The 21,784-nt window shown below is 41.2% G+C and overlaps 2 protein-coding genes across 2 annotated transcripts in view; one reads left to right on the top strand and one right to left on the bottom strand.

Moving 5' to 3' along the window:
- Positions 1-350: 350 nt before the first annotated feature.
- cckar (cholecystokinin A receptor) lies at positions 351-14,695 on the bottom strand. The gene is made up of 5 exons (XM_049568764.1): positions 14,356-14,695; positions 13,537-13,788; positions 2,068-2,329; positions 1,443-1,570; positions 351-951 (listed from the first exon to the last, which is right to left on the bottom strand). The coding sequence occupies exons 1-5, from the start codon at positions 14,474-14,476 to the stop codon at positions 353-355; spliced, it is 1,362 nt and encodes a 453-aa protein (XP_049424721.1). The 5' UTR covers positions 14,477-14,695; the 3' UTR covers positions 351-352.
- A 4,215-nt stretch (positions 14,696-18,910) lies between these two features.
- tbc1d19 (TBC1 domain family, member 19) overlaps positions 18,911-21,784 on the top strand; it is a 32,846-nt gene continuing 29,972 nt past the window's right edge. Inside the window, exons 1-3 of the mRNA XM_049568762.1 lie at positions 18,911-19,106; positions 19,265-19,337; positions 19,458-19,503. Of these exons, the coding sequence (XP_049424719.1) occupies positions 19,011-19,106; positions 19,265-19,337; positions 19,458-19,503 (215 nt within the window). The 5' untranslated portion in view covers positions 18,911-19,010. The remainder of the gene's footprint in view (positions 19,107-19,264; positions 19,338-19,457; positions 19,504-21,784) is intronic.

Raw genomic sequence — 21,784 nt, 5'->3', positions numbered from 1 at the left:
AACTATGTTAATTGTGTTTCTGCTTCATAGAAACACTCAAAGTCTTCCTATGTCAGACTTTAGGTCCTTCAAGGTTTTACATGATCAGGCATCAGTCAGCCACCCCGCGAGCTTTAGGGAAACATCCTGCTCTGTGAGAGCACTGAATGTACTCTTCTGCTCCACAGTCATTAAATGTAGAACCTGTGTCATGTCACAGTCCGAGCTAAAGCTGCTCATAAACGAGTCCTATAAGCACTGTGAGGGCTTTATGTTGAAACAACACACTGCAGATTCCCTTCAAGAGTTTGTACTCAGGCCAGAGCTCTTACACACACTCACACACACACACTCTCGCACATATCCATCCAGTTTAAGTCAGCTCACTCCAGGCTGATGCACGGATGCCGGTGTAGGTGAAGCGTGTGCTGGCTCCGTTTGGCGGGGTATGACCATTCTGCTCATTGGTCTTTGGCCCCGCTCTCGTTCTGCCCATTTCCCCTCTAGTCATCCTGCTCCCAGTTGACCTCCCCAACCCGCCGCTCGCTCCGCCGTCCCTCCTCAAGCAGCTGCAGCAGGTGAACGTGGCCAGCATGCCCTGGCGGAAGCGCTTGTTCATGAAGCAGTAAATGATGGGGTTGACGCAGGCCGAGGTGTAGGACAGCAGGTGGATGAAGGAGATGGGCGCGCCGGTGAGGCGGTAGGCCGAGCGCTGGTCGAAAGCCTGCCACGCGTTGACCACAAAGACGGGAGTCCAGCACACGAAGAAGAGGAAGACGATGACCAGGAGCATGCGGATCACGCGCTTCTTGGCCATCAGGTTGGATGAAGAGTTGGTGCTGCACACACGGCCCGTCATGGACTTGGTGCTGGGGTTTCCTGTGCTCAGTGAGAAGCTCTTCTTTTTAGACGGCTGCAGGTAACAGCCGTCACTGTCGCTGGGCTTGATGCTGCCAGTGCTGGACTGTCTTTCTGTCAGGGGAGAGAATATGAAGAGTGTAAGAGTGTTGTTTTATCAGGAGCATAAAAGCCTTATTGACTTTGCGATGTGTAATACCTGGCCAAACTGATAGGGAGCAGCGTTTCACCTACAAGCAACCTATCTCCTAACAGCGGGGCGGGAAGACACAAAGTCCGACCAAACTGTTGAAACTCTGAGGGTGCTTTCAGACCTAGAGTTGTCTTGCTTTGGTCTGAATCAGGGACTCATTTTGTTACAAAGCTGCGTAATTGCCGAGAGTTGGCTCATGTTCTCATAGCAGCCCAGATAAAAACAGCTTTTTTGAATATGTAAATTTAGACTTATATGTCTTTAAAGATTTATGTCTTCAGTAGGAACCAGTAGTGGCAGAGTGCACCTGAGATAGACGAAGACATTGTAAGTTTTTTGTCTTTCCACTGAATTCATCGACAGTCATTAAGATATTAAATAACGCCGATGTTGCTATGTTTTATTTCCACACCTCTGTCAGATTTCCTGCTGGACATCTCAAACGTGATTCCCCGGTACAGCTCCAGGCAGATGAGTCCGTAGGCTGTCATCATGATGATCCCGGGGATGAGGAACAGCAGCAACAACAGGGACACATACCTGCAGGGGACAAATTAGCTGGAGTAAGTGGACGTAAAATGAGCTTTCAGTGTATCTAATTTAAATCAACAGCAGATCCAAATTGCTTTGCTGATATTGTAATCCCTGCCTTTGAGTCTGGACTGATATCACCATGACAACACAACTGTTAATGTGTAATAAGCCTTGTATGTTCTCTGCATTGTTTGATCTTTATTTTTCATTATCATGGTCAACATGTTTTGTTTTTCAAAGGTGTTCTGTATAAATCTACCTGACACACTGACTATATTATTGCAAATTTTATGTTGAAGGGTCAGATCTGTGTGACACCAGATTTCCCCAAGTGGTCGTCTCTCACCAGCAGCATCAGATGGAGAAAATCAATAAAAGGGCCGTCTGAAATTAGCAGCGGGCTACTTTAGCTGCCACACAATCTTGAGTGCATCTGAGTGTGAAGACACCCTGCTGGGACAGTAAAGGTACGACGCTCCCTAATGCACTTATACTGAGCTCACCAGGCCTGCAGGATGATGTCGTTGGGCCACGCCGTGCGGCACATGTGCCCGGTGCTGTTGTTGTGGCGCGTGAAGGGCTTGAGGGTGCTAGAAATTGGGTAGGGCAGCATCAGGATGAAGGACATGACCCAGGTGGCGGTGATGACCTTGGCGGCGTGGGATTTCGTCTGCCACACCCTGGAGGTCAGCGGTTTGCAAATGGCGCTGTAGCGCTCCAGGGAGATGGCCACCAAGTTGAACGTGGAAACACTCACTGAGACACCTGAACAGATCAAAGTTAAGAGATGACGGACTTTTTTAGTTTCAGTGTTGAGCAATTATTTGTTAAAAAAAAAAAAAAAAAAAAAAAAGGTTAATCTGAAACATTAAACTACAAACATCAGCTAAGACATTAAAACCACTGGCCAACACATTCTCAGTCCGACCTCGTCACACATATTGACGTGCTTGGTCATGGACTTTCCACGTCCACATACGATGTCCAAGGTACCCTGGGTGCGTTGGTCGTTGATGTTCTGGGGCACCCTGTCAAGTTCTGCCTGTTACATGCGCTGTCTTCTTTAAAAATAAACGCGCTACATTGGTACAACACTGCCAATTGAATTTTTTGTGCTTCAACAACAAAAGCACATGGTTAGGTTTAGGAAATAAAGAACAGGGTTTGGCTTAAGAATCTGACAGGACCCGAACATTGCTCTCGCAGGTGAAAGTTGGTGCTTGTTGGACAAATCCACCACCCATCCCACCTGCCTCAGTTGGACTTTCGCTGCCTTAACTTTTGTCCTTGTCCAGCTATGTTCCCCCCTGACACCGCCAGGCATGGTTAAACTATACTGACAACTGGCCACGTACCATGCTGATGTTAAAGGACGCCTTTTTTCATTGGTTTCGTGCCATACTTCAGCGACTTCAGAGTGAGACTGGGCTCCACCAGCTGGTGAAGTGAATGAAACTGATCACCTTGTTTCAATGTAGTGTTCTGCTGGGAAACCTCAGGACCTGGCATTCATGTGGATGCCACTTGACACACGACACCCACCCAACGGTCTTACAGAGCAAGTAACCCCCCTCATGCCAACAGCACTCCCTGACAGCAGGACAATGTACCATGCCGCACCATAAAAACTGTTCAGGAAAGAAAGATGACAAAGATCTCAAGGCATCGATCTGGCCTCCGAATTTCCCAGATCCAAATCTGACTGGGGTGGGGAGTGTACTTGGTCTGTAACGGTGTTTGAGTGGGTGGTACTGTATAAAAAAAGTAGCCACCATGACATCACCCAGTGGTTTGTGGACTACCATTTTAAAGTTTGGCATTTTGGCCGTGGCCATCTTGGTTTCTTGGAGCCAGAAGTGACCATATTTTGAAGACAGGTTGGAGCTATAGAGCAGCATGGGGACTGAGAACCCAAGGATACCAACTAACCACGCCCTAAATCATACCCTGCTACACTGTGTATTTTAATATTGTGGGATTTACTTTAATACTGTTCGTACAGCTACTCTATAAACAGGACCAAAAATCTTGTAATGAACATCATGCTGTTTTGAGGAAGACTTGAAACTAGAGACTGAGGTCATAAACTCATTAGCAAAATGTTAACTGACGTAGTAAATCAAGATTGAAGAAGAGAAGTGGTATCATTTTCTCAACCGCCCCCTGCTGGCCATTAGAAACAATACAGGTTTAAGACACTTCCAGACTGACTTCACTTTAAAGACCTGGAGGTAACCTCTTGGAAAGTACAAGTTTTTGCTCTCATGTCAGTACAGTAAATATGGAGTTACAGCCAGAGGATGGTTAGCTTAGCTTAGCATAAAGACTGAAACAAGGGGAACAACATAAAAAAGGCTGCTGCTTCATACTTAAAGGGATAATTAGGATATTTTGAAGTGGGGTTGTATGGGATACTTATCCATAGTCAGTGTATTCTGTGAAGTAGATGTCAGTCAGCATGCAGTCAGTTTGGAGAAGCAGGCTGAAGTACTGACACGGAAGCAAAGAAATGTACTGCTGTGGGCGGGGTCAGCAACAAAATGTATTTTAACTACCTAAAAAAAAATCAATATCCATTGAAGTGTATGCTATATTGGGAGTATTTCCACTGCTTTACCTTTCTGTCAGACAGCCTGTTCAAACAGGAAAGCTGTTAATGGCTTCAGTTCCCCATTATCAAAGCCACCAGACTCCATTGAAAAAAACAGTAATTTTAGCACACTGAACACAAGAGCTGCTGGTCTGCGGCTACTTCGATATGTTAGTTAGTTTTTCTTATAGTGTGACGTTGGTGAATCAGAACTTACCATTCTAAATGCCACAGTCACACAATAACACAAACAAAATAAGTGTCCGAGGCAGTAATAGACCAGGCAGCTCCTACGTTTAGTGATGTTAAATCGCTGTTTTTCTCAATGGAGTCTGGCATTGAAGAGAGCGATGTAGCACCTTGGTTTCCCATTGAAAATCAATGTCTGACATTTGGGTAAAGCAGTAAAACTACTCTCAATATAGCGCACACTTGAACTGATATTGATTTTTTTTAGATGGGGTTGTTTTTTAGGAGGCTAAAATATGTTTCATTGCTGACCCCTCCACAGCAGTAGATACATCGGCTGTGTGTAATATACTGTCTATGGATAAGTACTCCATACAACCCTACTTGAGAGTAGCATCAAACTTCTCAGCAAATTCTCAGCAAAAAAAGCAATGTAACTATTCCTTTAACCATCAAAATTTGCCTCCGCCTTGATCAGTTTTTCCTCCCTCTGCCACAGGCTGTGTAACACCCAGAATGGTCAGCATCCTCAGATCATGTACTTCACTGCGAGTGATGTTATGGCACATTAATTTTTCGTCACATTAAACTGCTGAGTGGCCACAGAGCACATCCTGCACTATCTGTTACACGATCAGCGTTAACACACTCACAAGAACAAATATAAATACACTCAAATTATCCCTTTGTACAATCCACAAGGAGCGACACATAAACAGATAAACAGAGGGGACAAATGAGGTAATAACCCTGGATGACAGCGCTCCGATCTCACTTGAAGGAGCAACAGGAAGTGAGGAGAAAAAAGAAAATCAGATTTCCTAGCGGACCTGTAATTGGATGAGAGTGAAATATTAGTAAAGGTACGCCATCTGTAATGACTGCACCTTATTACAGCGCTCCCAGCGGAGGCTTTCTGAGAGGTAGGGGAAGAAACTCCAGGAGTTAATCAAACTCACACGCAAATTAAAGCTGAGGGAGCGTTGTTTCACATGCCTGGTCTGATTGACTGTTTGTGGCCTCTGCTGTTGATCGTTCGAGAGGTAATTTGGAAGTAATTTAACTCAGGAATTGACATAAAAATTGTCAAATTTCCTGCTTGTAAAAATGGTGAGGTCCATTCACTGCCACAAACTCAGTTTTATCCTCTCTAGACCCTGCGTCCTCATTTGAGGACATCACATTTTTGGTTTACTTGACCTTATACTTTATTCTGCTTAACTCAGACCTGTTGTCCTCGTTCATGGACACTTTTTGTGCCATCTAGTGGTCGTAAGAGCACAATACACTAATCCATGTAAAAACAAGATGGCGGCCATCTCTGCCAAGTCAGTCTGCAGCTGATCCCGACACAAAAGTGGACAAGGTCCAAAACCTGATCACATTTTATGGTTGGAACTTGTTTATTTGAGATTAATAATGTTTGTAGTTTGATATGGCAACAAATTTGACCAGTTTTAGCAACAGTAACAAGACACTGTTAATTAGGAAGTACTCGTTTAAGGATACTGGGACTTTATTGTTGTCTCGTTTGAGGACATTGGGACTTTATTGCTGTCTCGTTTGAGGACATTGGGACTTTATTGCTGTTTCGTTTGAGGACATTAAGACTTTATTATCATCTCATCTGAGGACATTGGGACTTTAATATCATCTCGTTTGAGGACATTGGGACTTTAATATCAAATCGTTTGAGGACATTGGGACTTTATTGCTGTTTCGCTTGAGGACATTGGGACTTTATTATCGTCTCGTTTGAGGACATTGGGACTTTATTGCTGTTTCGTTTGAGGACATTGGGACTTTATTATCGTCTCGTTTGAGGACATTGGGACTTTAATATCATCTCTTTTGAGGACATTGGGACTTTATTGCTGTTTCGCTTGAGGACATTGGGACTTTATTATCGTCTCGTTTGAGGACATTGGGACTTTATTGCTGTTTCGTTTGAGGACATTGGGACTTTATTGTTGTCTCGTTTGAGGACATTGGGACTTTATTGCTGTTTCGTTTGAGGACATTAAGACTTTATCGTCTCGTTTGAGGACATTGGGACTTTAGTATCATCTCGTTTGAGGACATTGGGACTTTATTATCGTCTCGTTTGAGGACATTGGAACTTTATTATCGGCTCGTTTGAGGACATTGGGACTGTATTATCGTCTCGTTTGAGGACGTTGGGACTTTAATATCGTCTCGTTTGAGGACATTGGGACTGTATTATCGTCTCGTTTGAGGACGTTGGGACTTTAGTATCATCTCGTTTGAGGACATTGGGACTGTATTATCGTCTCGTTTGAGGACATTGGGACTTTAATATCGTCTCGTTTGAGGACATTGGGACTTTAATGTCATCTCGTCTGAGGACATTGGGACTTTAATATCATCTTGTTTGAGGACTTTGGGACTGTATTATTGTCTCGTTTGAGGACATTGGGACTTTAATATCATCTCGTTTGAGGACGTTGGGACTTTAATATCATCTCGTTTGAGGACATTGGGACTGTATTATCGTCTCGTCTGAGGACATTGGGACTTTAATATTGGCTCGTTTGAGGACATTGGGACTTTAATATCGTCTCATCTGAGGACATTGGGACTGTATTGTCGTCTCGTTTGAGGATGTTGGGACTTTAATATCAAATCGTTTGAGGACATTGGGACTGTATTATCGTCTCGTTTGAGGACATTGGGACTTTAATATCGTCTCATCTGAGGACATTGGGACTTTAATATCGTCTCGTTTGAGGACATTGGGACTGTATTATCGTCTCGTTTGAGGACATTGGGACTTTAATATCGTCTCGTTTGAGGACATTGGGACTGTATTATCGTCTCGTTTGAGGACATTGGGACTTTATTATCGTCTCGTTTGAGGACATTGGGACTGTATTATCGTCTCATTTGAGGACACTGGGACTTTAATATCGTCTCGTTTGAGGACATTGGGACTTTAATGTCATCTCGTCTGAGGACATTGGGACTTTAATATCATCTTGTTTGAGGACTTTGGGACTGTATTATTGTCTCGTTTGAGGACGTTGGGACTTTAATATCGTCTCGTTTGAGGACATTGGAACTTTATTATTGTGTCGTTTGAGGACATTGGAACTTTATTATCGGCTCGTTTGAGGACATTGGAACTTTATTATCGTCTCATTTGAGGACATTGGGACTGTGTTATCGTCTCGTTTGAGGACATTGGAACTTTATTATCGTCTCGTTTGAGGACATTGGGACTTTAATATCGTCTCGTTTGAGGACATTGGGACTTTAATATCGTCTCATCTGAGGACATTGGGACTTTAATATCAAATCGTTTGAGGACATTGGGACTGTATTATCGTCTCGTTTGAGGACATTGGGACTTTAATATCGTCTCGTTTGAGGACATTGGGACTTTATTATCGTCTCGTTTGAGGACATTGGGACTTTATTATCGTCTCGTTTGAGGACATTGGGACTTTAATATCGTCTCGTTTGAGGACATTGGGACTGTATTATCGTCTCGTTTGAGGACATTGGGACTTTGTTATCGGCTCGTTTGAGGACATTGGGACTTTGTTATCGGCTCGTTTGAGGACATTGGGACTGTATTATCGTCTCGTTTGAGGACATTGGGACTTTAATATCATCTCGTTTGAGGACATTGGGACTTTAATATCGTCTCGTTTGAGGACATTGGGACTGTATTATCGTCTCGTTTGAGGACATTGGGACTTTATTATCGTCTCGTTTGAGGACATTGGGACTTTATTATCGTCTCGTTTGAGGACATTGGGACTTTAATATCATCTCGTTTGAGGACGTTGGGACTTTAATATCATCTCGTTTGAGGACATTGGGACTGTATTATCGTCTCGTTTGAGGACATTGGGACTTTAATATCGTCTCGTTTGAGGACATTGGGACTTTAATATCGTCTCGTCTGAGGACATTGGGACTTTAATATCATCTCGTTTGAGGACTTTGGGACTGTATTATCGTCTCGTTTGAGGACATTGGGACTTTAATATCATCTCGTTTGAGGACGTTGGGACTTTAATATCATCTCGTTTGAGGACATTGGGACTGTATTATCGTCTCGTCTGAGGACATTGGGACTTTAATATCGTCTCGTTTGAGGACATTGGGACTTTAATATCGTCTCATCTGAGGACATTGGGACTTTAATATCGTCTCGTTTGAGGACATTGGGACTTTAATATCAAATCGTTTGAGGACATTGGGACTGTATTATCGTCTCGTTTGAGGACATTGGGACTTTAATATCGTCTCGTTTGAGGACATTGGGACTGTATTATCGTCTCGTTTGAGGGCATTGGGACTGTATTATCGCTCGTTGGAGGACATTGGGACTGTGTTATCGTCTCGTTTGAGGACATTGGGACTGTATTATCGTCTCGTTTGAGGACATTGGGACTTTATTATCGTCTCGTTTGAGGACATTGGGACTTTATTATTGGCTCGTTTGAGGACGTTGGGACTTTAATATCATCTCGTTTGAGGACATTGGGACTTTATTGCTGTTTCTTTTGAGGACATTGGGACTTTATTATCGGCTCGTTTGAGGACATTGGGACTGTATTATCGTCTCGTTTGAGGACATTGGAACTTTGTTATCGTCTCGTTTGAGGACATTGGAACTTTATTATTGTGTCGTTTGAGGACATTGGAACTTTATTATCGGCTCGTTTGAGGACATTGGGACTGTATTATCGGCTCGTTTGAGGACATTGGGACTGTATTATCGTCTCGTTTGAGGACATTGGAACTTTATTATCGTCTCGTTTGAGGACATTGGGACTTTGTTATCGGCTCCTTTGAGGACATTGGGACTTTGTTATCGGCTCGTTTGAGGACATTGGGACTGTATTATCGTCTCGTTTGAGGACATTGGTACTTTATTATCGTCTCGTTTGAGGACATTGGAACTGTATTATCGTCTCGTTTGAGGACATTGGGACTTTGTTATCGGCTCGTTTGAGGACATTGGGACTTTGTTATCGGCTCGTTTGAGGACATTGGGACTTTAATATCGTCTCGTTTGAGGACATTGGGACTGTATTATCGTCTCGTTTGAGGACATTGGGACTTTGTTATCGGCTCGTTTGAGGACATTGGGACTTTGTTATCGGCTCGTTTGAGGACATTGGAACTTTATTATCGTGTCGTTTGAGGACATTGGAACTTTATTATCGTCTCGTTTGAGGACATTGGGACTGTATTATCGTCTCGTTTGAGGACATTGGGACTGTATTATTGTCTCATCTGAGGACATTGGGACTTTAATATCGTCTCGTTTGAGGACATTGGGACTGTATTATCGTCTCGTTTGAGGACATTGGGACTGTATTATCGTCTCGTTTGAGGACATTGGGACTGTATTATCGTCTCATCTGAGGACATTGGGACTTTAATATCGTCTCGTTTGAGGGCATTGGGACTGTATTATCGGCTCGTTTGAGGACATTGGAACTTTGTTCATTCATTCATTCATTCATTCATCCTCTAACCGCTTCATCCTCTTGAGGGTCGCGGGGGGGCTGGAGCCTATCCCAGCTACATCAGGCGAGAGGCAGGGTACACCCTGGACAGGTCACCAGACTATCACAGGGCTGACACATAGACACAAACAACCATTCACACTCACATTCACACCTACGGACAATTTAGAGTCACCAGTTAACCTGCATGTCTTTGGACTGTGGGAGGAAGCCGGAGTGCCTGGAGAGAACCCACGCTGACACAGGGAGAACATGCAAACTCCACACGAACCGGCAACCCTCTTGCTGTGAGGCGAGAGTGCTAACCACCACACCACCGTGCCGCCCTTGGAACTTTGTTATCTTTGACAATGTTTAGCTTCTTATAGTTATCAGGTCCTACTGATCCCAAATAGCTGGGAGAAATCACAAATGCATACCAAACAAAAGTTCGGGTCTCAAAGACCATGAAGTGAGGAATTTGATTGGGAGGATTTTGCGCAGATTTTCAAGTCCAATTATAAAATTAACTAAAAGCAGCCATTTTGATTTGTTTTATGTCCTAATTTTGTCATATTTAACACAATTATGTTTATGTTTTTCTGCAAAAAGAGGAAGAAATGAACAAAACAGCTTCAAAGGAATCCATTATTTTATAGTAAAGTCTGTCTTTCTCATCTCCTGTACTGATTTCATGTTCCTGCGCCTCACTGAAGCAGGTCAGGTTGTGCCATTTACCTGCACTTAGCTGTGTTATGTTCAGCTGCTGTATCTTACACCACCCTCCTGCGAGCACGTTACACACACCAGCTGCTTGTACCTCATATTCAAATGAGCACACAGACACTTTTGTCCTTCAGCAGATGAATGTGAAAACAATATTTAGTGTTAAACTCTGCATATACATCACACTGCACCTTGAAGCTCAGATATCCAAGTGAAGTGACAACAAGCAAAACACATTTATGAGTGTGGGCAGACTTTAAAGTTCTGTTGATAATGGTTTCAAACTGTTTTGACATTTGTACAGATTGAATTCTTCATTTCCAATTTACCCACGTCATTCATAAATAATGATTTTGCTTCTGCGCCATCTGTCATTTTGCTCAAGACTTACGAGCCCTGTCATTATTCATGATTGAGGGAGAATCTACCGTTGAATAGAAGAAACAGCCTCGATTGCGCTTAAAAAATTGTAGGCATAGCAACAGGAAAAACTGCATTGGTGCTGCAGATATTGCTTCTGGTAAAATTAAACTTTCTGACAACACGTGTCCGTCGACTAGTTCTGTTTTTAGCTCATGAAATCACCAGGAGTGTTTGAACATGCAGGGAAATGAACCTCAGGCAGGACATGTCCTAAGATGACTTCAATTACCCTCGATCTCCGACATATAATACAATTACCAGCATAAAAAAAACTAATATAATAATAATGAACCATGGACATACAGAGATGAATTGTTTTGCACTGGGCACGACAGATGTATTAGGCAGATGTGGGTTTGAATCAGAGGGCCACAGAGCGTCAGTGCAAAAATTTTTACGGATTTATATCAAACTTTGATGCAAATTTAAACAGATTTGGTGAAGTCTTTACTTGCAGCTGTCGTGATTTGCTTAGTAAAAGAAAGTCTACTTTGGGGGACAATTATTAAATGAGATATCGCAAAAGTCATTTTAGGCAAATATTGATCTGAATTATAGGGCAACAGAGCATCAGTGCAAAGTTGTTAACATTTAAATCACATTTGGATGCAAAATTTCAACAAATTTGGCAAAGTCTCTACTTGCAACTGTACTTATTCGCTCTCCTTGACTAAAAGAAAGTCTACTTTGGAGGATGATGATAAATTAAGGTATAACATTAATATTTTTGCCAGAATAGGTCTTAAGTAGAGATCAACAGAGCATCAATGCAAAACTTTTACACATTTAAATTGAACTTAAAAACAAAATTTTGAAAAAAATTGTCAAATTCTGTACTCGCAAGTGCCGTAATTTGCTTGCCTTAAGTAATAGAAAGTCTGCTTTGGGTAATAATGATAAATTCAGGTATCTGAACCTCAACATTTAAATTCAATTTGGATTCAAAATTTAGACAACGTTGGCAAATTCTCTACTCACAACTGGTGTCATTTGTTCTCCCTGAGTAAAAAAAAAAGTCTGCTTTAGTGGCTAATGACAAATTGAGGAGTCACAACAGTATGTTTTGGGAAAAGTGAGTTTGAATTAGAGGGCAACAGAGCATCAGTGCAAAATTTTTTAACATTTAAATCAAATTTGGATGTAAAATTTGAACAAATTTGGCAAATTTTCTATGTACAACTGTCATCATTTGCTTTCCATGAGTAAAAGAAAGTCTACTTTTGGTGGTAATGATAAATGTTGGTATCACAATAAAATTTTTGGCATAAGCGGTTCTGAATTAAAGGGCAGCAAATAATTTGTGCAAAATTTTTATACATTTAAATCAAACTTGGCTGTAAAATTTTAACAAATTTAGCAAATTTTCTTCTTGCAACGGTCATAACTTGCTTTCCTGAGTAAAAGAAAGCCATCTTTGGGTGATAATGATAAATTGAAGTATCATAATAATATGTTTGGGAGACCTGGATTTGAATTAGAGGCAACGGAGCATCAATGCAAATTTCTTTAACGTTCAAATCAAATTTGGATGCAAAATTTGAAAAATTTGGCAAACTTTTTACTCAGTTGTCATTTGCTTTGCTTGGGTAACAGAAATCTACTTTGGGTGATAATGTGAAATTGAGGCATCACATTAACATTTTTGCCAGAAATGGATTTAAATCTGAGGAAACACAGCATCACTGCAAATTTTTTATGTATTTATAACAAATTTGGGTGAAACATTTTAACGAATTTGGCAAATTCTTTTGTTGCAATGGCCATCATTTGCTTTCTTTTATTAATAGAAAGTCTGCTTTGAGTGATAATGATGAATGATCAGCATAATATTTTTTGGCAGAAGTGGGTTTGAATGAGAGGGCAAGAAGCATCAGCGCAAAAATTTGTTTAACATTTACATCAAATTTGGATGCGAAATTTGAAAAAAAAAAAAAAAAAAAGGCATTTTTTAAAATGTAATTGTCATTTGCTTTGCTTTGGTACCTACATTGGGTGTAATGATAAATTAAAGTATCACAATAACATTTTGGCAGAAGTGGGTTTGAATTAGAGGCAACAAGGCATCAGTGCAAAACTTTTATGTATTTAAATCAAATTTGGATGCAAAATTTGTTCAAACTGGGCAAATTTTCGACTCACAACTGTCAAAATTTACTTTCCATGAGTTAAAACGTCTTTTTGGTTGGTAATGATAAATTCAGGTATCACAATAATATTTTTTTGGCTAGAGATAGATTTGAATAAGAGAGCAACAGAGCATCAGTGCAATTTTTTTTTAACATTTTAAAATTTATATCAAATTTAGATGCAAATTAGAACAAATTTGACAAATTGTGGACTCGCAACCATCATGATGTTCTTTCCTTGAGTAAAAGAAGTCTACTTTAGGGGGATATTGACAAATTTAGGTAACACATTTCAACAATATGAGGTTGATTTGGTCATAAAAGTTCAATAAATTGTAAAATGTAACTGTAAATGAAAATTTAAGAGGAGACAACAATTAAAATATATCCCAATTTAAAGATGACCAAACATAACTTTTTAATCCCACTCACCCATAAAATACATGACCAGCTTGCACATGCCGGTGCCGAAGATGAAGTCCCTCATGAGGTTGGGGATGAGGGTGAAGGGGATGCAGACCAGGGAGACCATCAGGTCGCTGATGGCCAGAGACAGCAGGAAGAGGTTGGTGACGGTCCTCATGCGCCTGTTCCTCACCAGGACGGCGATGATGAGGCTGTTACCCACGACACTGAGGAGGAAGATGAGGCTGTAGAGGACGATCCGCACTGTCTGGTTGATGTCTGACAGGAGTGGGAGGCACATGGGTACACAGTCATATAAACTCTGGGTATGTCATTCTTAAAATGTGCGCTGTTTTGGCTCACTCAAGCAGATTTACACCCTAAATCACTTTAAAATCATAAAATATTCCTGTGTGGCCACTTATAAACCGATTGGGGTCAGTGTCTCTTGGTGTGTCACCATATTAGGTCTAAATGGATTTTTTTTAATCGTAGATTTTATCCACAGAAATGCGCAAGCGTTGTGCGCATTTAAAGCCTCTATCCTGTGGCTATAGCGTGAATAATGTCACATCTGTCCACTTGACATTGGCAGAACTAGTGTACAGAGACAACATATGTGTCACTACTAGACTACATGAGCTTTATGGAGGACCTGAGCCATATGCGTAATGCGCACTGACGCAAAAAAAAAAAAAGCCCAAAGCGGTCACTCTTTTGGCACAAACTGGAGACAGTTGTTTGCAATGGGAATAAATATTAATATCAGATTTCGGAATGCCATTATCTGCCACTGGACAGGAAGTTCCACAGCATGTGGACAAAATAAATTTAGATTTACAGTACCTTTAGGTTCGGGCGAAGGCTCCTGCTCGCACTCCGAAATGTTCTTGATCCCAAAATTACATAAAATCTTGTTGAGGTCAGTTGAATTTATGAGCATGTCGTGTATTGTAAACGTCTCCATGTCGCGTTGTCGCTGTGTCTCTCTCTATAGCCTCAAGTAAAATCAGTCATATGAACAGCATGCGTCATGCTCTTGCAAGAAAAGAAAATGCTCCAAATGATGAGACGTGTATTTCCTCTCAGCTGAGTTTTTTAAAAAAGGGAAAAATAATAAAAATAATATGGTGTTCTCGACAAGTTTCCCGTGCGCTCCCAGTGTGGTGCGCTGCGCTCCACCAGTGCTCAGCATTCACTGGCTACATGTGCAACGGGACACATTCTTGAGTGGTCAGCCCGCCTTTAGGGTCTGACAGCAAGTCAGCGTCTCCCCTCCTTTTTTCTTTTTAAATAAAACACTCACTCATAAATCATTGCAGTAACAGAGACGCTGCAGCGGTAAGTAGACAATATGCTCTGCGCGCTGAGCACTGCTCTTGGTTCTTTATTAATACCTCTAATGTGTCTCATTTCCCGGGTCATTTATTCTGGAGCCAAAATCCGAGGCGCGCAACAGAAATTAACTTGATTGAGGATATCAGATGTTTGGTGCCAGGAGTGCTCTGCTCCGCATCCGCTGCAGGGTGACACATTTCAGAGCATGGTATCGCCTGCTGTGGCATGTCATGTGGACGTGTCAGCAGCAGTATGGAAGGGCGTGTTGCATTGCTGTGATGGGTGCAGAGATGCGCTGTCATTAATGCGCAAACAACGCTAACTCTTTTATTCTGGAGTAGGTCACACGCAGAGCTGCAGGGAGTATTGTCTCACTCACTGGAAGAGCCAAATAATAATTATAGTAGTTATCAGGAACTCCTTTGGGAAGCTCTGGGAGTGAAGCTGCTCACATGTGAGAGAAACAGCTGGTGAGATTATTAATCATGATAAATCAAACACAAGACAGGAGTGCCCATTATGACAAAAGGTCACAATCTGCATGCATCTTTTAAGTAGCTCCAACTCTGCTATTATTGAGTCAATCCAATGTGTCTAACTAAATTAGTTAAGTTCAACCAACATTATTTGATTTAACCTAAAAAAAACAAAAAAACAAAACTCAAATATTTATCCAAAGCTTTGTTTATGTTCAATGGTCAAATCGTTTTATTTAAGACTGTCAAAATTGTTTTTAATTTTGACAAACTTCTTTAAATACTTTGTCAACTTACTAAAACACAATAATAACAACACAAATATAATTTCCAATCCTGAAAAACCAATTCAATAACTCCATGAATCATTTTTCTGAGTGCACTCTAAACAAGAATCCATAAAAAGTTCTTGATTTTGACCAGATTCCTAAAATAAGGTGTCAATAACTGAAACACTTAAATGTAACAAACATAATTGTTTATGCTGAAAAATTATTTATTTTAAGTATTATCCATTAACCCCGTGAATCTTTTTTAGAGTGCACTCTAAAAATAATCCACTGGTTCAACTTAAAGAAAACTAAAGTAACAATTTGCAGCATCTTTTTAAGTAGCTCCAACTCTGTCATCACTGAGTCAAACCAATTAGTCTTTTATAATCTGACAAACTCAATTACTTTAGTACAACCAACTGTGTGCTGTGGCCTAAAAAAAAAATAAGTTGAATCAACTTAATACTGATATTTTTGACTATTTAAACTATTGAAGATATTCTAACTTGTTTATTTTAATTCAGTTCTACTCAAAAATATGAAAATACTTTTAATTTGGACCAACTTCTTAAAATAGAAGACACAAAATGACCTCAAAGAGACACAAAATGAGCTCAAAGAGACACAAAACGACAACTAAGAGACACAAAATGTCTACAAAGACACACAAAATGACCAAAAAGAGACACAAAATGTCTACAAAGAGACACAAAATGATCTCAAAGAAACACAAAATGACTACAAAGAGACACAAAATGACCACAAAGAGACACAAAATGTCTACAAAGAGACACAAAATGACCAAAAAGAGACACAAAACAACATCAAAGAGACACAAAATGACCACAAAGAGACACAAAACGACAACAAAAAGACACAAAATGACAACAAAGAGACACAAAATGACTACAAAGAGACACAAAACGACAACAAAGACACAAAATGACCACAAAGAGACACAAAATGACCTCAAAGAGACACAAAACAACATCAAAGAGACACAAAATGACCACAAAGAGACACAAAACGACAACAAAAAGACACAAAATGACAACAAAGAGACACAAAATGACCACAAAGAGACACAAAACAACGCCAAAGAGACACAAAATGACCACAAAGAGACACAAAACGACATCAAAGAGACACAAAATGACCTCAAAGAGACACAAAATGACCACAAAGAGACACAAAACAACATCAAAGAGACACAAAATGACCTCAAAGAAACACAAAATGACTACAAAGAGACACAAAATGACCTCAAAGAGACACAAAATGACCAAAAAGAGACACAAAATGACCTCAAAGAGACACAAAACAGCATCAAAGAGACACAAAATGACTACAAAGAGACACAAAATGACCTCAAAGAGACACAAAATGTCTACAAAGAGACACAAAATGACCAAAAAGAGACACAAAATGACCTCAAAGAGACACAAAACAACATCAAAGAGACACAAAATGACTACAAAGAGACACAAAACGACAACAAAGACACAAAATGACCACAAAGAGACACAAAATGACTACAAAGAGACACAAAATGACCACAAAGAGACACAAAACAACATCAAAGAGACACAAAATGACCACAAAGAGACACAAAACGACATCAAAGAGACACAAAATGACCTCAAAGAGACACAAAACATCAAAGAGACACAAAATGACTACAAAGAGACACAAAACGACAACAAAGACACAAAATGACAACAAAGAGACACAAAATGACTACAAAGAGACACAAAACAACATCAAAGAGACACAAAATGACTACAAAGAGACACAAAATGACAACAAAGACACAAAATGACAACAAAGAGACACAAAATGACTACAAAGAGACACAAAATGACCACAAAGAGACACAAAACGACATCAAAGAGACACAAAATGACCTCAAAGAGACACAAAACAACATCAAAGAGACACAAAATGACCTCAAAGAATTGAATTCAAATAAATAATTTAGAGTAGGCCTATCATAGATAAAAGACTTTGACCACTAAATATAAACACAATTTTTAGATTAATTTTAAGTTAGTTCAACTTAATTAAGTTTTTGGAGGTCAAAGCAAATCATGTTGGTTGTATTAAACTACTACTATGATGCAGTAGTTAATATCATTGCCTCACGGCAAGAGGAGTATTCGAACGCCCCCCCCCACTGGGTTCGAACCTAGGGTGGGGGAGCCCTTCTGTGTGGCGTTTGCATGTTCTCCCCGTGTCAGCGTGGGTTTTCTCCAGGTACTCCGGCTTCCTTCCACAGTCCAAATACAGTGGTGACTCTAAATGGTCCGTAGGTGTGAATCTGAATGTGAATATTTTATTATTTTGATTTATGAAATTGATTTAAATTTCCTGTATCCTGTACACTTGCTTTTCACACTTAAATGCATTTTCCTGATTGTATTTTTAAGTTTTTATTGAAGTAACTTTTTCAATTGCAGGACTTTTACCAGTAACATGGGTTTTATCCATGGATGGATAACTGAACATGCTTACCGGGCACAGGCCCAGGGGTCCAAAGGGTCAGGGAACCCTGTGGCCTTCACCTGCAAAATGTCAAATTAACACTTGCTGAGGAAGAGGAAGGAAGATACTCAAAATGACCACAAATAGACACAAAACAGCAACACAGTCTTTGTGCTCTTGTGTTGATAGACAGATAGACTGTTACCTTAGAATGATCCGTTTATATTTACATAGGGAGCAGGTCCTCGTCTACGGAGTCCACCATGTTCCTACAGTAACCCAGAGCGGACAAACCAAACACTGCTGTTCACATTTGGCATTTTCTCATCAGCCACCATAGTTAGCAGCCCCACGGCAACGAGAGCGTCGGAAGAACACAGATTCTTTTAAGGTGAAGCTGCTTTAATCTGTGTTTTTACTGGTTTAAATCACTGGGTCTGTTTGTTTTGGAGAGGAGGAGACCTCTGTGGATAATCTGGCTCCTGGTAAAAACCTCCTGTGTAAAAAAGTCTTTTTACACATTCTTGTATCCGCCCATGGTCTTTACAGTGTGCTATTAGTACTTTTACTTGAGTAGAGGATCTAACACTGCCTCCTGTGAGGTAAAACCTGCTTCATTTCTATCTGACATGTGGTGGAGTAGATGTATAAAGTACCCTAAAACTGTATTTAAGTACAGTTCTTGAGTTAATGTACATATGAGGTGTTTTTCAGATATGATATCATGAGTGAACTGTGTGTATTTTACCGTAGGAACAAATATTTACACCTCGGAACCAAAGTCTCCGCTTCCTGTTTCCCCCCCTGCACGCGCTCTGCCCGTCCTCAGTTGCTAAGTAACCTCTGCAGGGGGGCGGCTGCCGCATCGCCGGATGCAGCTAACCTTCACTAAGTCAAACTGTCCCGTTACACAGGCTGAACTTTGACGAAGAGGATGGACGAAGGCTCGGAGTTATCCCTGACCATCGCTCAGATCGTGCAGCGGCTGAAGGGAAGCCATTTACACTCTCAGATAGAGAGGCAAGCCAAAGTGAGTGGGTTAGCATGTTAGCATGTGGCTAACGGACAGGCTGCTGTCAGTCTCTCAGTGTCGTGAACAGCTGTAATGATATCTGTAGGTTGTCTTAATGTGAGGACACAGAGCACAGTTATTGACTGTATAACTTTATATTTATTTACTCTCTGTAGGAGTGTTTACACCAACCTGACATTAAACTGGAGTCTCTTAAAGAGGACGTGCGCAGCTTTCTCAAAACATCAGGTGGGCTCATCATCATCATCCTCTGCAGCACTGCAGCAGCTCCTTGCTCACTGTCATAACAACAACTAGCCTGCTATTGTTTTCTGTCTGTGTGGTGATGATGTATATATGTTTTTACAGGCTGGGAGAGACAGCTACAGAATGCAGTGTACAGAGAGCTACATGTGTAAGTTACCTTCAGTTTAAAGGTCCAGTGTGTCAGATTTAGAGGGTTTAGTAGCATCTAGCGACGAGGACTGCAGATTGCAACCAGCTGAAACTTCTCCCAGTAAAAATTCCTTTCTATGTGCATTGTCAACCAGGTGATCTAAACTGGTAAAATGCTACTGTGTCTCAATTCAGGGGCTGCAGCCATTAGCCCCTTTTACACTGCCAGATTTTCCACGAATGTTTGGCCGTTTTGCCGGCCAGCTGCGAGCGTTGAGACACACAGAAGCGGATTGGAGAGTTGATCCGAGATGCCCAATTTTCCGCCTCGTTGGGTAGTCATATTGGTGGAACCCTTTTAGTTTAAACGGACCGAAGCACCCTTCTGCAACAGGAGGGGCTGTTGATGACGCTGCACGTGCGACCCACTGGCGGTGGATAAACAGGAAACAGCAGGAATTAGCAAGCAGTTAGTAGCAAGAGGGAAACGCAAACCTGACAGACACTGTAAAGATGAGCAACTGGGGAGACAAGGAATTGCGCGCCCTCCTTGCCCTCGCAAACGAAGAGTCCATTAACCGTCAGATGATGGGAACAGTGAAGAACGGGCCGACTTACGAGAGAATCGCCGCCTGACTAGCCGCGGCTTCCCTCCCACGTCACTGTTTACGTCACACACTGAGCTACACGTTTTGTTACTTGCTCACGCCCCCCATTGCCCCAAAAAAGGCGTATTCTGTATAAACAAAAGTAGGCAGACGGCATTTTGCTGCACTCCCCGATTTTGTTTTTATACTGCCAATACTGAAAGAAGACTGATTGGGCTTTCCTACAAATTTGCACAATTCCTATCTAAAATAGGGATGCACCGAATATTCGGTAACCGAATATATTCGGCCGAATATTGTAAAAAAACACATATTTGGTATTTGGTGGAATAAGTTAAAAGCAAGGCCGAATAATAGCACCGTGTTTTGATAACACAATCAAACGGCGTGCCGTGACGGGCTGAGTAAAATGTTGGCAGTGTGGCGATCCGTCCGTCACGGCACTCGCATTTGCGATTAAAAATAGTTTTGAGCGAGCAAAATAGGCTTAAATCATTCAGCACGCTGTGCGAGCAGCCTACAGATTTCAACCAGCAGCAGAAACGAAAGGCGAATCCCACCGATTGTGGGTTGAACGGGGGTCACAGACACAGACAGTAATGTATTCCTGTCAAATACGGCGGCCATCGGCTTACCGGCGACGGAGAAGTCGGTTCCAATAATATCCTCTTCTTGGCGTCATGACTGCCCAGAAGTACCTGAACAGCCGAGCCAGCCGAACACAGGTATGTGACGTGTCAGAGGAGAAACGAGCCGTTCACGGCCCGCAAACCTCACCGCACTTTAGGGACTGTTCTTTACTTGTCAGGGGAGGAGGGTGGCTGGTTGATTCTTATTTCATTTATTTATTTTATTTTGATCCCCCCTATGTTAATCACTTATTGATGCTGTTTTTGAAGTATGAATAAGTCAATAAGTAATTTATTCCATTGAAATATCATTGATGTATTATAGAAAAGGGATTTATCTTTTTAATGACAAAAGGCACATCTGCCTCATTTTCGCTGTGGTATCGTGATACTACTCAGAACCGTGATACTTTCACTGGTATCGCACAGTGGGTCCCAATTTTGGTACCGTGACAACACTAATCTGGAGGGGGTTCATCTGCAAAAACTAATGAAAAACTAAACAACGGTATTCGGCACTTGGTATTCGGCCAAGCGTTTAATATTATTCGGCTTCGGCTTCGGCCACAAATTTTCATTTCGGTGCATCCCTAATCTAAAAGGACTAGGGACGGATGCAGCCTTCACAGTAGACGTTGGCCACATCCTTTGAAGGCTGCATCAGCCAAACCGAACAGTCTCCGAAATGTGACGGTCTGGTCTGCGGAAGGATTTCCTGATTGCACCACCAACTGTTCTCACCCCAACCCATTGGCGTACAACGTGTTACCTAGCAACCAGCTGTGTTTGACGAAAGAAGGAGTAAGCTAGTAAGTTAATTTGCCCTAAATCATGGACCCAGAGATTGTAATTATGTATATATATATATATATATATATATTTTTTTTTTAACTAATACTTGAGGAGATCATTCACCGCCATTTGATATATTTCAGGCTGATGGACCGTTTCCAGGTCACTTTATTAAATTAAGACTGTTTGAGCTGTGTGCTTTTAGCTAATACTAATGTTAACAACTGTTAACTTAATATATATTCGTCACCGGCGCACAATGCATTTTGGG

The sequence above is a fragment of the Epinephelus fuscoguttatus genome, linkage group LG23 (genome assembly GCF_011397635.1).
Source record: "Epinephelus fuscoguttatus linkage group LG23, E.fuscoguttatus.final_Chr_v1".
NCBI lineage: Eukaryota > Metazoa > Chordata > Actinopteri > Perciformes > Serranidae > Epinephelus > Epinephelus fuscoguttatus.
Note: the sequence above shows the minus strand (reverse complement) of the source record. Positions and strands in the feature narration are given on the sequence as shown.